At 35.4% G+C, this 16,177-nt stretch overlaps 1 protein-coding gene across 1 annotated transcript in view; it reads right to left on the minus strand.

The window, feature by feature from the left end:
- Positions 1–16,177, minus strand: part of Pkhd1l1 (PKHD1 like 1) — a 137,698-nt gene that overhangs the window by 12,168 nt on the left and 109,353 nt on the right. Inside the window, 10 exon segments of the mRNA XM_042672936.1 lie at positions 3,824–3,959; positions 5,046–5,203; positions 7,432–7,599; positions 7,763–7,995; positions 9,573–9,738; positions 12,005–12,121; positions 12,200–12,311; positions 13,210–13,332; positions 13,415–13,563; positions 15,582–15,672. Coding sequence (XP_042528870.1) covers positions 3,824–3,959; positions 5,046–5,203; positions 7,432–7,599; positions 7,763–7,995; positions 9,573–9,738; positions 12,005–12,121; positions 12,200–12,311; positions 13,210–13,332; positions 13,415–13,563; positions 15,582–15,672 — 1,453 coding nt within the window.

Genomic DNA, 16,177 nt, shown 5'->3' on the forward strand with positions numbered 1-16,177 from the left:
TCTGTCTGCCACGTGAGAACACAGCAAGAATGTGGCTTGTTCCAATCAAGAAGAAAACACCTACACCTCATGTGTCTCGACCATGTGTAGGCACTCTTAATATCAGACTCTCAATCTCCAGAACTGTGAGAAAATAATTTCTGTTTCTTAATCTATTTTGTAATATTTTAAAAAAGATTTGGGCAATTACTTCTCCTATACTTCAGTTTAGTTGAATATAGTCACCTCCTTGCATTATTATGATATAGTAACAATGATTTAAACAAAACACTCTAAGAACAGTGTCTGACAGGTAGTATGAATAGCTAATATTTATTAGGCCTTTTTTTGAATGAGAATGAGTTGGATCATCCATAAATACTCCCAAGTTTAGCTTATATTATGCCCTTTAGCACGTATTAATGTAATGTTGGGAAAAAATTGTGAAACTGTCTAAAAATGATGATAAGCAGATCACATGGAATGGAATGTTTGTCAATGTCATCAGAATCCTAATAAACACAAAAAGGTAAATGAACAGGAATAAATACTGGCATTATAAATATATTGCCAAATGAGTATGTATAACCTATTTTATTTAAGCCATTTCTCATATTACTTAATAGTATTCAGTTGACATTCAGATTGACATTTCTTGTCAATCCTTATAGAGCACACCAGTTAAGTTAGGCTCTGACCTCTATGAAGTATCAGAGATAAAGCAGCAATTCTGAGCAAAATCTCTTTTAAACAGAGAAATGACTAAACTCAATGTTGAATTATGATCTTCTCAAGAACATGTAGCCAGGTGCTGATGGCTTATGCCTATAATCCTAGCTACTCAGGAGGCTGAGATCTGAGGACCATGGTTTAAAGCCAGCCCAGGCAGGAAAGTCCATGAGACTCATTTCCACTAAACCAGCTCCACATCCAGAAAACTGGATGTGGAGCTGTGGTTCAAGTGGTAGAGTGCTGGCCTTGAGCTGAATTGTTGAGGGACAGCACCCAGGCCCAGAGTTCAAGCCCCATGACTGACAACAACAACAAAAAAACCCGCGAAAACTAAAACAAAAAAACTTGCATGTACGAATACATAAATCCATCAAGAGTGACTTTTTAAATTTTGTAAAGGTGATGTGCAGAGGGGTTGCAGTTACATAGGTCAGGTAAATGAGTACAGTTCTTTTTGTCATGTGTGTCAATACTTTTTTTTTGCATGTCTGATTCTTTTTTTTTTTTTTACTTTTTTTTTTTTTTTTTTGATCCGGTCGTGGGGCCTGAACTCTGGGCCTGGGCGCCGTCCCTCAGCTCTTCAGCTCAAGGCTAGCGCTCTACCACTTGAGCCACAGCACCACTTCTGGCTTTTCTTATGTGGTGCTGAGGAATCGAACCCACGGCCTCGAGCATGCAAGGCAAGTGCTCTACCACTGAGCCACCTTCCCAGCCCTCTTTTTTTTTTTTTATTGTGAACATACTGAGTACTTTTTTTTTTAATAGGCACACTATAGCTCCCATAAATGAGGGAAAGCATAAAACCTGTGATTCTCTGAGTCTGGATTACTTCACTTAATATAATTTTTCCAGGTCTTTCCATTTCCTTATGAATGGTACAATAGCACTATCATTTTTTTTTCTGATGGATAAGTAGAATTCTACTGTGTGTATCTGTCTGCATGTTTTTATTCATTTGTTCATTAAGGGATATCTGGGCTGATTTCATATCTTGGCTGTGGTAAACAATGCTGCAATAAACATGGTTGTACTGGTGGCTTTAGTGTATCCTTGTTTGTGCCCTATTGGATAAATGTGCAGGAGTGGAATTGCAGGATATATGGTAGTTCTGTGTTTAGTTTTTTTTTTTTTTTGAGGAACCTCTATATTGCTTTCCAGAGTGGTTGAACAAGTTTATGTTTCCACCAACAATATGATAGGGTTTAATTTCAGCCACCTCCACACCAGCATTTTATATGGTTAATTTACTTGATAAAGGCCATTCGAACTACAGTGAGGTGGAATCACAGTGTTGTTTTGATTTGCATTTCCTTGATGGCCAGAGGTGTTGATTCTTCATGTGTCTATTGAACATATTTACTTTTTCTTCTGAGAAGTCTCTCTTTAAGTTACTAGCCTGTGTGTTAATTGGGTTGCTTTTTCCTTGAGGGCTTATTTTTGAGTTTCATTTTGAGCTCTAAGTATTTTTTGGACATTAGGGCCTTTTCTGATGTATAGCTCCAATTCAATAATCTTTCTATTTACCTTGTTAACTATGTCTTCTGCAGTGCAGAAACTTTTAAGTTTGTTGTAATGTCATTTATCACTTATTTCTTTGATTTGTTCTGTTTCTGGATTTTTACTTAGAAAGTCTCAATTTGTGCCTAGGAGTCCTGGCATTTTCTTTATGCTTTCCTGTAAAAATTTTATGGTTTCTGGCCATACATTGAGCTCTTTGATCCATTTTGAATCAATACTGGTACAAGATGATATATGGGGATTTAGTTTCAGTTTTCTGTACGTGGATATTCAGTTTAACCAGCAACATTTCTTCCTCCCTATATTTTTGGCTCCCTTATCAAATATTAGATGGCTATAGGTCTGGGGGTTCATTTCTGGGTCTTCTACTCCATGCTGTTGGTCCTCAGACCCATTTTTGTGCAGTACCAAGTTGTTTTCATTATTGTGCCTCTAAAATAGAATTTGAAAGTTTAGTATTGTTATTCCTCCAACATCGTTCTGCCTGCTTGATTTCTGTTGCTTTTCAGGGTCTTACTCCATATGAATTTTTGCATTGCTTTCCCAATCTATGAGCATGGTGTTTCCATTTCCTAAAATCTTCAATTTCTTTTTTCAGATTTTTTTAAGTTTTCACTATAGAGGTCCTTCATATCCTAGTTAATTCCTAGCATTTTTATTTTTATTTGAGGCAAATGAGGTCCCTTTCTTGGTTTCAACTAAATATTCTTGTTGTTGGCCTGGATAAACTACTGATTTTTGTGGGCTGATTTTATACCCTGCTTTTTGCCAAAGTTTTGGATAAGCATTAGTAGCCTAGGTGAGAAAGTTTGGGAGTCCTTTAAGTACAGGATCATCTCATCTTCAAAAAGGGATAGTTTTACTTCTTCCTACCTATTTGGATCTCTTTTATGTTTTTTTTTCTTGCCTTATTGCTCTTGCTAGGAATTCCAATATTATATTGAAGAGGAATAGAGAGAATAGACATCTTTACCTCATTCCTGATTTTAGGGGGGATAGCTTTAGGCCTTCAACATTAATGTGCCTATAAATCTATAAGTAAACAAAGTGGGTGGTGTGAAAGCAGTTACAAATTAATTAACTTAAGGACAGACTATATGTAGAATGCATATAGGATAATTCTTTAGAAAGACGAAGTCAAAGCCCAACAAAATAAGTACCAGGATATGGGTACATTCAAGAGGCAGGACAAAGGGAAAGGGATAAAAGAATGAATATGGGAAGAGAGTAGAATGCATGTAAAAATGCATTGTATATACCATAGAACTGAAAATAATAAGGTAAGGGTTGAGATGAAGGGGGAAGACAGTGCTGAAGAGCTAACACAGATCAAGATGCATTTTATATACATAATCTCCTTTTTAAGTGGCAAAAAGTTCAACACATAACCTAAAAATTAAGAAAAGTGAGGAAAGGGGTGGGGTTGGAGGGGTAGGTGAGAAGGATGAAAGGGGTGACATTAGTCAAGAAGTGCTATATTCATAAACTGCTTTGTTGAATGGCAGCTCCTTTGTACACCTATTTACAGATACAAAGAACTTTATATTAATGAGTGCATATAGCATTTGAACTGTACTTTTCAAGAAATGAGTACCTGTGCGCAGATGTCTATTAAGTTTACAGTGTTTCTTTTGGGTATCCCATACTGTATGTTTGGGACAAACCAATGAATTGTTCACATACACATCCAGTCTCTGAAGTGTTGAAAAGAAAATTCCCACTAGAACAGCCTGTTAAAAATAAACGTTTTTGTGTTTTAAGATAGCAGTACAATAAAATATTTAAAAATTTAGAATGTTAAAATATCCTTTAATTATGTACCTTCTGTAAAATACTGTTTACCAGACTTAAGACAAATATTAAACTTTTCTGAGGTCTAGGGGATTTTAAAAAATATGATTAGAAATACAATAAACAATTTGAAAAACTACTAAAAATGTCAATGAACTGCAAATTTAAAATAACTTTGCATTCAACTATTCATGCAGATGTTGTAACTTAACCCTTAATTGACAGTACTCAGTTAACAAAAAAAGCAACTAAATTACTGGAAGAATACTTCTAAATTAAAGAGTAATTTCCAACTACTCATCAGATAAAAGATTAATATCCAGATTAAATACACAAAACTCAGATCATACACAAATTATACAGAAAACTCAGATTATACACAAAAAACAAATAATTTTATTAGGATATAAGCAAATTAATTGAACAGAGTTCTTAGAAGAAAAAGTACAAATGGCTAATAAATGCACAAAAAGTGTACAATATCCTTAGCCATAAAGGTACTGAGAATCAAAGCCATAACAAGATTCCCTGTAAGCCCAGAATGGTAATCATCAAGTACACAGCAACAAATGGTATGAGAGATAAAGGAGCCCTAGTATACTTGGTAGGAAATATATATTAGTGCAACCACTATGGAAATCAGTATGGAGATTCATCAGAAAACTAAGAAGAGAGCTACCTTATGACCCTAACACACTCTCGGTAGCATCATGGAAGAATATATAATTCTCTTACTAGTTTTGGGTGTACACTTTTTTACTGTAAAAAAATTTGTTCATCATGCAAATCATAGTTAAAACATGGTCCACATGAGTAACACCAGAATCAAATGCATATTGGGAGAGGGTATTAGGCATGTATAAACACATTACTATGTGGATAAGTAATAATTTTAGAAGAGCCCAAATGGGTGCTTAAAATGAGTTAGAGAGTTGAAAATGTTATAGGAAAGGAGATATAAGCCTTAGCAGATAGAAATATATGCAAATAATCATCTACAAGGCATCATTTCTATCTTGGCTTACCTTATTTTGGTCAACATTAAGTAACATCAACCGAAGATTCTGAGGACTGGTACCGGTGAAGTAAATTTCGTAAGACTGGTTTAGAGCCACAATGCTATGAAACAGGGACAGTCTTCTCTGGCAGGTGTATCCAGCACACCAGCCATGATCCTGTGGTCCTGAATCCACACAAAATAAAAGTCCATGCTCCTATATTAGCAGTTGTACAGTGATATGGCATAAAATATGAAGAATAATTGCATTTACACCTAGATCAGTACCTCAGTCCAGAAATCTTATTACTTTAGGTGTGATTGAGATTGAGAGAATAGCAATTTGAGGCCAGTCAGACTCAGTAACAAATACTTCAACAACCAAGTCAAGTATGACCTGTTCGAAACAAACCTCACAAACAAATCAGGTATGATTGTCACACACCTATAATCTAGGGAGGCAGTTAGGAGGATTCTGGTCCAAGGCCAGCTCTCAGACAAAAAGCACTAAAACCCTCTCTGCAAAATAACCTAAATAATATAAATGGCAAGAGTCATGTTCAAGTTCAATCCTCTAAATTTAACTCCAACACTACTCAACTTATAATATCAATAATACATTTCTGTGATCTAATTTAAATTCACATTAAATATTTAGAATCATTCACTATCCAGCAATTTATGTTATTTCCAAACCTTGACTTTTTTTTTTTTTGTCAGTTGTAGGGCTTGAATTTTGGGCCTGAGCACCGTCCCTCAGCTCTTCAGCTCAAGGCTAGCACTCTACCACTTGAGCTACAGCACCACTTCTGGTTTTCTGGTGGTTTATTGGAGATAAGAATTTCATGGACTTTCCTGTCTGGGCTGGCTTTGAACCGTGATCTTCAGATCTCAGTCTCCTGAGTAGCTAGGATTACAGGTGTGAGCCACCAGCACTTGACCAAAACCTTGGCTTTTATACAATCCAGGGTTACAAAGATAAATTGCTGTGTGACAATTTATCCTAGAAAGTCACTGAAAGAAATAGTAGTAGCCTTGTATGTCATTTTAATAATCATATTAAAGACATATAGTGAGGAAGGAAATGCTTGATTCTTTCTCTTCCCTGTTAAGTGTGAGTCTGGGAACCTGTCTTCTTAGGCTTTGAGATAGGAAATGTGCTATAAAGGAATTAGTTTGCTAAGAGTGGGACTTGAACCTGGAAATCATGAACATTTGTTAAGTTGGGACAAGTTTCATTTATTTTTTCACTTAATTGTTTTATTAGTTAATTTGTAAAGTCAACAAACACATTTGATCCAGTCTTTAATCTTCTTCTATTTTCATTTTAACTTAATATATTTTTAAAGATGGTGACTACAAGTCCTCTTTTACAAGGTCAACATATTAATGATCTGAAGCCATCTGGGAAATAACACACCTTCCTAACATCTGAAAAACTAAATTTTAAAAAGGGATATTTTTCTACGTGAGTCCAGGCATTTTTAGAAAAGGTTGGGCATGATTTTCATAGCAAATGCCTCTATTTTGCTTCAGTGAAACTTGGTGAAATATAGAAAGATGAATTTTTTGATGTATTCATTAGGTTCACTGAATTTTCTGGCTCACCTAGAAATATTATAAATATTTATAATTGAAGTTCAATCAGATTTTAAATCAGCATATACTTCTAAGACTCAAGTAGAGCATAACATTTCTCTTAGCATATAAAATATAATTCCTACTTTTAGTGTACTTTCTTTTAGGGTCAGTATATAAAATAAAAAACTGCAACGACAAAAGTCATATTATGAATGAAGCTGGGCATTAATGTTTGAAATGAAAGTTTGATAATCAATAACTTTTATGGATGATATTTTCACATCTAGTATAAACCACCAATATTCAAGCCAAAGATACACAAGAACAAGAGAAATCTAGACTCTAGAATCAGTTATGAAAAACAAGTTTATAAGTCTTCCAAAGATTTATGAGAATAAAAAATCAGTAGACTAAGACCACCTTCTCTTTGAATATTCCAAACAGCATGCCAATTTCTTATTTTATATAAGGCAAATCACATTTTTAAGAGTTAAGCCAATTTTTCTTTATATGTATGTATTACATATATATTTACACATACACCTTGTCAATAAAGGCATGACAATCATTCCAGGAATAAATTTCCTCTTCCCTTCCTTTCCACTTAATCCTTTCCCCTCTCCTCCCTCCTCCTTCTAAGGTCAGTTTGAAGTAATAGCCCTGGCTTTCCTGAATGGAGGGCTGCTGAAGAGTCAAGTCTCACCTTTTCTTACGAATGAAAGGCAAAGAAATCTCAATGTTTGCTAGTTGCATGTGGCAAAAATGTATAAGATAGCTTCATGTATTTAATAAAATGAAGTAGTAACATTGGTTCTCTAATACTAATCACCTACCATTAATAAGATCAACATAGCCATTGCTCACTATTGCCACTGGTGAAAGTCTTCGTGTTTCTGTGTCAGAGTCCAGGCTTTCAATAACCATCATGGCATATTCCAGCCCAAAGCACTGGTAGCTCTGCCACTCTGGAATGTATTTACAGGTTGAATCTCTAATAATTCCTAGAAACACAGGAATATATATTTTAGCAATGAAAATGAATCTTTTTACAAACAATGTGAGGAACATTTAAGATATAGATTGAAAATATAAATTATTAAGATTAAAACATTTTATTCCATGAACTTGAAAGGAGGTCTGACCATGGAATAAGATGTAACAAACCTTTATATGGGGCTTTCTCAGTGACTGGAATTCTGCTTCCATTCAAGAATGTGAGCATCACCTTTGGAATTCTGTAGTCACCAATTCCTAATTGTTTGTTTCCATTCCATTCATACTCTGCTTGAGGTATAACTGAACCAGAATTCCCCAGAAAGGAGCCATCCATGTCTCTAAGGAAAGATTTCCTTTTGGCATCACAAACCATGTCAACACAATCAGATGGATTCACTTTACTGGGGGAAAAGACAAAATGATTTAGTTCACTGCTCAAGACAGCAAATGTGAATAAGCTTGAGTACTGGACTAGAAGGTCCAAGGAATCAAAATACTGACAATCTTATTTCATGAAGGGTTTAAAGTGGGACAAAGTAGCATATACAGTTAGAATTGCAAGAAGATTTGCTTTTTCCATTGTTTATTTGGCCCATAATGATGATAAACTAACATTTTTGAAATGACAAGATGCATCTGTGGAATATAAAAATCAGAATTCCATTTTTCTATTCCATATTTTGTTGAATAATAGATTTAACATTTATGGACTGTTCATAATATAGTAACATTGCCCAAACAGATCTATCCCTAGATTGGCTAGGAAGTCTTTGTTATTTTTCTGTTTTGTCCATAAAATTTGATAAAGTATTGCTTTTTATAAAATAACAGCTAACACTAAGCAAAAGGAAAGAAATGGACCTATCACCCAATGTGGAAGAAATAATTGTATTGTCAAAGCTCATAGAATTCGCAAACAAAATAGACCATGATAATGACAATTTGTCTCATGAAGGTTAAAATGTATTTGTATCACTATCTCACAAAACTGAAATTTATGTAATCACTTAATATTCTAAAAAATATAATAAAAGTTCCAAAAACATGTAATTGTCTTTTGTTTTATTTTGTTTTGATAGGACGTGGTCTTGCTATATATCCAGAATTGCCTAAAAATCATAGCAAGTCCTTCTGACTCTATTTCTGAAGTTCTGGGATTACAGAAAAACACCAACATGGTCAACTTTTATATTATGATTCTTTGGCTACATATTTAAAGGCACTCTATAGATAACTATAATAAAGGAGATGTAAAGTAAAGACACAAAATAATGGGCTATCATCCAAATAAAATCAGATGAAGTTAAGCTATTTATGAAATATTTTTGTTTCTTATGAAAGGTGTCTCTTTAATTACAGATATTCTTTTTTTTTATTTCCCTAAACTGAAACTAGTCAAGAATCTCTGATAGACATGTCTTTTATCTAAATTCTTGACTTGAACTTCCTATAAAATAACTGTTATTGACTATTTTCTTCTACCTACAATCTAAGTGATCAGCTTCTGGAAATAATCTGACACCAATTGACCTTTATGGTCAGAGAAAGTGCTGTTCTAAATACTTACACATTTATAATCACATTTGTTAGAATACTTGATGCTTACTCTCCAAGTGCATTTTGGAATAACTGTAATAGGATATTTTGAAAGGAAGAGGTAGAAGAAAATTCATAACAAATGAAAAATACAAAATGATTGTGGTATGTTATCTTTAATGGAGAGATATTAATGTCAAATACTCTTCAGACCTCACATTATTAATGATGTAGGAAAGGAAGAACAGGAGGAGAAATGCTTCTCAAAGTTCAGTTTTTAAAATGTAACTGAGAAACCTTAGATTTATATCAATAAAGTCATAATTTCATAATGTAGATGGAGTTTCATAGATATTAGCAGTTATTTTGGTATAGAAACTCAAGTCTTTGAGAAGGAGTATTGAAAGGAAAATATATCAAATAAACATCAAATGCAATTTACCTAATGTCAGGCCTGTGTATAAATATTTTGGACTGTTCAGTGGAATCAACCAGTTGTATCTTCTTCACATGGACTGGATGCTGTAAATCCTCATTTAAAGGATTAGTAATGAATATCACATTCCTTTCCCCTGAACAAACATTCTTAAATCCAACAAAAGTTGAGCCTGAGACATGATAGAAAAGTGATTAATTTTTCTGACTGAAATAAGATCAGATTTATTTCAAACATTTTCTTTAACATATCCTGATAAAGTAAAAAAGTTTGTCACAAACAAGGTCATACTAAGGCTACCAGCACAGCTATGTTTATTGCAGCATTATTTACCATAGCTAAGATATGGAACCAACCCAGATGCCCCTCAGTAGATGAATGGATCAAGAAGATGTGGTATATATACACAATGGAATTCTATGCCTCCATCAGAAAGAATGACATTGCCCCATTTGTTAGGAAATGGAAAGACTTGGAAAAAATTATATTAACTGAAATAAGCCAGGCCCAAAGAAATATAGGTCCCATGGTTTCCCTTATTTGCAATAACTAGTATATGTCTGAGTCAAGCAGAAAAGGTCAGATAAGTTGATGTTAGGGGAATGAACCCCAAGATAAATATTGTGTATGGATCGAGAAAATGTGGCACTGCCCCTAAGCTCTTTTGCTCGAGGTTAGCATTCTACCTGTTTGAACCACAGCACCACTTCTGGTTTTCTGTTGGTTCATTGGAGATAAAAGTCTCACAGATTTTCTTGTCTGGGCTTTCTTTTAACTACAATCCTTATAGCTTATCCTCCTGAGTAGCTGGGATGACAGGTGTGAACCACCTCAGACTTGTTAAAAATTTGGCATACCCCTAAGTTTGGTCAATGGGACATTAGCCATTATAGCATAAGCAGAAATCTAGAGCGTGTTTGCATATTAGGGCCTGCTTTCTTGAGAAGCTTTTGGAAATTCTATGGTTTTCATAGATAAGAAAGTCTGGCATCCATGTGGCCTATTCTCATCATTCAAACTAATAGACTGCACCAGGTTTTAGCAAACACTAGTAATTGGACATGGATCCAGGCTTTTCTACTAGATGAGGCCATCTAGCATTGATAAGGTACACTGTGGTATATGCCCGGTGCTACTTATAAATGAGTAAGCATAGAAGGGTGTAAGTATATAAGGGTGCTGAATAGGGGGGGACTGGGATCATGTAACATTGTACCAGATAAGCAATGTTGAGCAGAAAACATGTTAGCCGGGAAGGAGGGAAATTTAGAAAAACTGAAGAAGGAGCTATTATATATGGTCAAGGAACCAACTGTAATCAATGTGACTACGAATCCTCTTTCATAATTTTTCCAAGAGGTTGTGATCATACAGAATCCTAGAAGAATAATTCAAATAGAATAAACTTAATATAACTAAACAAAGCAAGCTGGTTCTGGGAGTGGATTGAAGTGAATGCAGACTGGCTCACCCATTTGGTGCCTTTGTAAGTACTGTCTGCTAACAGTTCAGGATCACCTCCTCTCCCCCGCTCCCCTTTTGCAGTGAATTAGCTTTAGGCAAACAGCAATCATATTATCCAGGAAAGTAAGACCCTCATCACAAAAAGCTGTAACCCAAAAATTGCTGACATGGAAGTACAAATGTACATTCCCTGCTCCCAAAATTCGAGACAAATCCATTGGCAATTTGTATTCCAGGAGTGTCTGGTGGGATTAAGTGAAGCCATGCTCCGGGTCACATCCCAGCTCTGTTTCACCTTCCCTCCCCTTGTGCTCCTTCAGCACCTTTCTCAAGCACTCCTCCAAGAAACTACTTTTAGAAAAATCTCATCTAATACAATGCTTCTGGGGTCCCCCTCCCCCAACCCAAGTCAACCACTTTTCATACATTCCCTTTCAAGACAATATCATATAAATGAATAGTTATTTGTGTACCTTTTAGAAATTTTCCTTATGTGGCTTCCTTTTACAGGTCTATTTTTGTTGATATATGGTATTTTCAATATTCGAAATCATATTTTATTTAAAACAATAAATGTTTACCTAAAACTTCAGTACCATGTTATATAATGTTCAACCAGGGTTTTATCATTGTAACAATAGTGAAAAATGATCATTCCTTTTACATTTCTGGGCCTAAAATCATGAATAATAAGTCAAAACTTCGATATCTAATTTATTGTATTGGTTTCATCAAAGACACACTGGGTAAAATTATTATGACGAGATATACTAAACATAAATAGTGGTTCAGTGTATTTAATAGGAAAAATAAAAATAATTGACATGTTTTCCACATTAGTTTATATATAATGATTTGACATTTCTACAGAGATTGTCTGGTCCGTTGGTTTGTATGTAGGGATTTTTTTTATTTTAATCTCAGTTCAGCCAATATTTGGGAGAGGCTTTGTGAAAGGCCAAAGTTGAACTTGCCTGAGACATCCAAAAGACCACTGATAGCATTGTAACTCATGATCCCTGCGTGAGGCTTCCGCGGTGCCAGGTTATGAGCTGAAGCAAAGGTAGGCCAACAGATTCCACTTCTCCCACCTTTTGCAAAAAGGAATAGGTTAGCAGAAATGGCTGATACAGTCATTGGAATGCCATCGTTAAAATTCAAAATTTCACCTGATGGATGTCTAGAACTCCGATGTGCAGCTGTGAGTTCAATATTGGGATCATCATTAGTTAGGACATCCGAGCAATTAAATTCAGGACTACTCCCAACAATTAATGAGTTCTAGGTTTGAAAAGTCCAAACAGTACAGTGTTAAGAATAGCTCTTTCTAAAAGAAGACATAGTAAAGCTAAAACTGAAATTTTCAATAACAAAGCAAAAATAGTAATTTTAGAATTATTATTTGCTTCATTAAATGAAGATAAAAAAGTGTGGTTATAACCCTGACTGGAATGACACTACGAGAGAGTGGGGAAGGAGAGAGAGAGAAAGAGAGAGAGAGAGAGAAAGGAGGGAGGGGGAGAAGAGAAGAAGAGAGAGAGAGGGAGAGGGAGAGAGAGAAAGATAAATAGTTAATAAAAGGGCATGCTATATTTCCATGATAGAAATGTGTCCTAATAATAGTGTTAATAAAAAGGGAAGGGATTATCATTACTACTTCTGTTGCTCCAGAAAGCCTTTCTAGAAGGTTCAAAAATTTAGTGAACAGCTACAAGATCAGGTGATCATCAAGAGGAGGTGAAGGAATATGAAAGAGATAAGAACAGAATTGTCTTATTTCAAAAGAAGCAAGAAGTGGAGCCAGATGTTGGTAACTCATGTTTGTCATCCTAACTACTCAGGAAGCTGAAATCTGAGGATCGGAGTTCAAAACCAGCCCAGGGAGATAATTCTATGGGACTGTATTCTCTAGTTAAGCAGCAAAACACCAGAAGTGGAGACACGGCTTAAGTGGTAGAGTACCAACAAAAAAAGCCAAGGGAGAGCCAGAAGCTTGAGGCTCAAGCCCTACTACTGGCAAACATGCATGCACACGCATGCACACACACACACACACATTAACACACACACATACACACAAGCAGGAAAGTATGAGTTACAAATATCAGTCAAGGAGGTTATTCTTAATAGTTCTTGAGTTAAATTTACCCTTCTCAAAATGGCTCTGTTTATTTCTTACCTTAATCTTAATTATTTTACTAGAAATTTTGTGAGATACAGCAGCTGGCATGTAGATCATAGAAAAAATGGCCATTCCGTTGTTCACCAGGGTTACATTATAGATATGCACACTCTCTGTGGTCTGTAATACAATGTGAACTTTACAAACTACTAATAACAACCGTAAAAGAAAGTAAGCAATCACCATCTTTCATCATATATACCTGAAAATAAATTCCATAATCCCAGCATGCCCAAATGGTAAATCCCTGTATAAGAGAACATCCAGGAAGGCCATCTTGGTTCATGTAGATACCATATAACCCCCCATGTGCTTCGTTGTCAAACCAGTCTTCCATTGGATTAGATTGACCTTGGAAGAAAACATAGAATCAAAAAGTCACATTGCAAGTCAAGCTGTATTATTTTAATAGACAGTATTAAAGGTTTACATGCTTGTCTATCTATCTATATATATATTAATTCCAGTGTACACTTTAATGTACACTTTTAACATTTTTATGGCTCTGCAGTTATAATTTACCCTCCTTGCTAAAAGTCTTACAAATTTGTTGCTTATTTGCAAAAAAATAGTGTTAGTAGTCCTGATTAATCAAATATGAATTTTACTAGAAAGAGCATGAGGTTTTGCTGGAGGCATGACTCAAATGGAAGAGCATGAGATCTAGATTCTAGCATACCTAAACTTGAAATGAAATACCAATTGCAGTGGTAAAAAGCTATTTCTTGCCCCTCCCCACACTGTTTTGTCCTTGAGTCTTTTGGATCATACTATTTTAAGAATTATTTCTTTAAAAAGCTTTCTCTGAGTGCTTTTAAAATAGTTATTTGAGGGGCTGGGAAGGTGGCTCAGTGGTAGAGCGCTTGCCTTGCATGCATGAGGCCCTGGGTTCAATTCCTCAGTACTCCATAAGCAAAAAAGAAAAAAGCCGGAAGTGGCGCTGTGGCTCAAGTGGTAGAGCACTAGCTTTGAGCTGAGGAGCTGAGGGACAGTGCCCAGGCCCAGAGTTCAGGCCCCATGACCGGACCCCCCCCAAAAAATATTTGACATGCAATTAAAATCTGTTACTTGACACTTGGTTAATTATTTGTGAATTTCCCTTTTCCCTTCCCTACTTGGGTCTAAGCTTCATAAGAAGAAGATACCATGCTTGCTTATTCATCATCGTATTCCTGGATCCTGGCATGCAATGTAGAGATAAGTGTGTCTTTGATAATTGTTTTGCATTGATGTGTATGTGATCTTGGGAAAGTTATTTAATTTTTGAAATCTTACTTTGCTTGTCCATTAAAATGTTTGAATCCCGATCCATGATTGTTTCAAAATAAAATGAAATAACCCATATTCCATTCAAATATCCTCAATACCATAGAAACAAGTATATTGATTAACATATCTTATAATTAAAGCAGATGGGTTATGTATGTTCAAATTGGACCAGTAACCTAAATAACTCCATCCCTCAGCACAAAAGAATTGCTCAGAGTATCTGATTTTCTTTTCTCTTTGATTCACTTTCCTTTTCTATAAGAATTTATTCATATTACTCTACAGCTTCCACTTCTCCTTTACGGATATACTTGTGACTTCTCCATGTCTCTTTTGCTTTGTTTCAAAGAGACATGTTCCAGTATTCAGCTTTGTACAACTCGTCTGCTATTAAGGGGCACATAGTGGCTTTCAGCTATCTGGTAGTACAGATAACGTGATGGAATAAAGTCGTTCATTAACCATGTTTTAAGTGTGGAAAGGCAACAGTTACTAGAAGTGGAAGTTTTGGGTTAAAGGTAAATGCACCCATGATTTTGGTAGCTATTCTCAGAATCCCTCAGCTATGTAAAATTATTCCAGTCTTTTCTCCAATGAGCAGTGCACGTTTGTTTTCCTGTTTCCATCCAGCCTTGCTAAAAGCTTATGTTTGGTAAATTCTTAGGGAAGTTCAATAGAGAGATGTACCTGACAGCTATTAATTTTTTTCATGAATGCAGCTTTTAACTTACAAATAAGAGGTATTGAGTCTATCAAAAGCATGAAGGAGTGTCACATTCCAGTAGGCACATGCCTCTGTTACTTGGAAGTGCTGCTTTTTGTGTGTGAAAGCAGTCATAGGGCTGGGCAAGGTACTTACTGTTGCCATGCCAACCAAGCCAAGGGCTGAAGTTGCTGCTAGCGATTTTTGGTAAACTTTTTCTTAAAAGCTTATCCATTTCTCTTTAGAAACAATACTTCTTGAAATAATTGACTTTGTTGAAATCTTTAGGTTCCAGAAGTAATATAAAGAACATAATGAATTTACAAATGATAATTCATTTCTAACCAGTTTGGACAAATGCTTTCTGGTTGTAGTGATTATGTGTTAGAAGACTTACTTGAACATGGTTCACCATCAATGCGGTATCCTGCTCTTCCAAATCCAGCAACTACATTATTTTGTAGCACTGTATTCGTCCCTCTATTTATCTAGTACAAAGAAAAAGAAAATGTTTTGGACTAGGCTGTTGTACAACTATAAAATTAGAACAAGTATATGACACCTTACCTGTGGAGACTTCATTTTATTTTCAGGAAAAAATTCATCTATTTACCCCCACTGAAACATCATAAATGAAATTATATTAAGTAGTGTTTGTGTGTGTGTGTGTGTGTGTGTGTGTGTGTTGCTGATGATTGAACCCAGGGCCTTACACGGCAAAGTTTCGTTCTCTAACCTTGAATTAAGTTTGGTGTAAAACCATCACGAGGTATTATATCTTGTTTAGAAAAACTGCATTTAATGATAAATACAGTAACTCATATCTATTTTCAGCTACTCAGAAGGTAGAGATCAGAAATATGGCACAAGTACAGCCTGAGCAAAAAAGTAAGACCCCCATCTTACAACAAAATCTGGGTTTAGTGTCATTCACTCATCATAGCAGCTATGCAGGAGGGATAAATAGGAGAATTGGTGTTTAAGCCAGCCTAG

This window comes from Dipodomys spectabilis, unplaced genomic scaffold, assembly GCF_019054845.1.
Source record: "Dipodomys spectabilis isolate Male_0828 unplaced genomic scaffold, ASM1905484v1 ptg000783l, whole genome shotgun sequence".
Taxonomy (NCBI): domain Eukaryota; kingdom Metazoa; phylum Chordata; class Mammalia; order Rodentia; family Heteromyidae; genus Dipodomys; species Dipodomys spectabilis.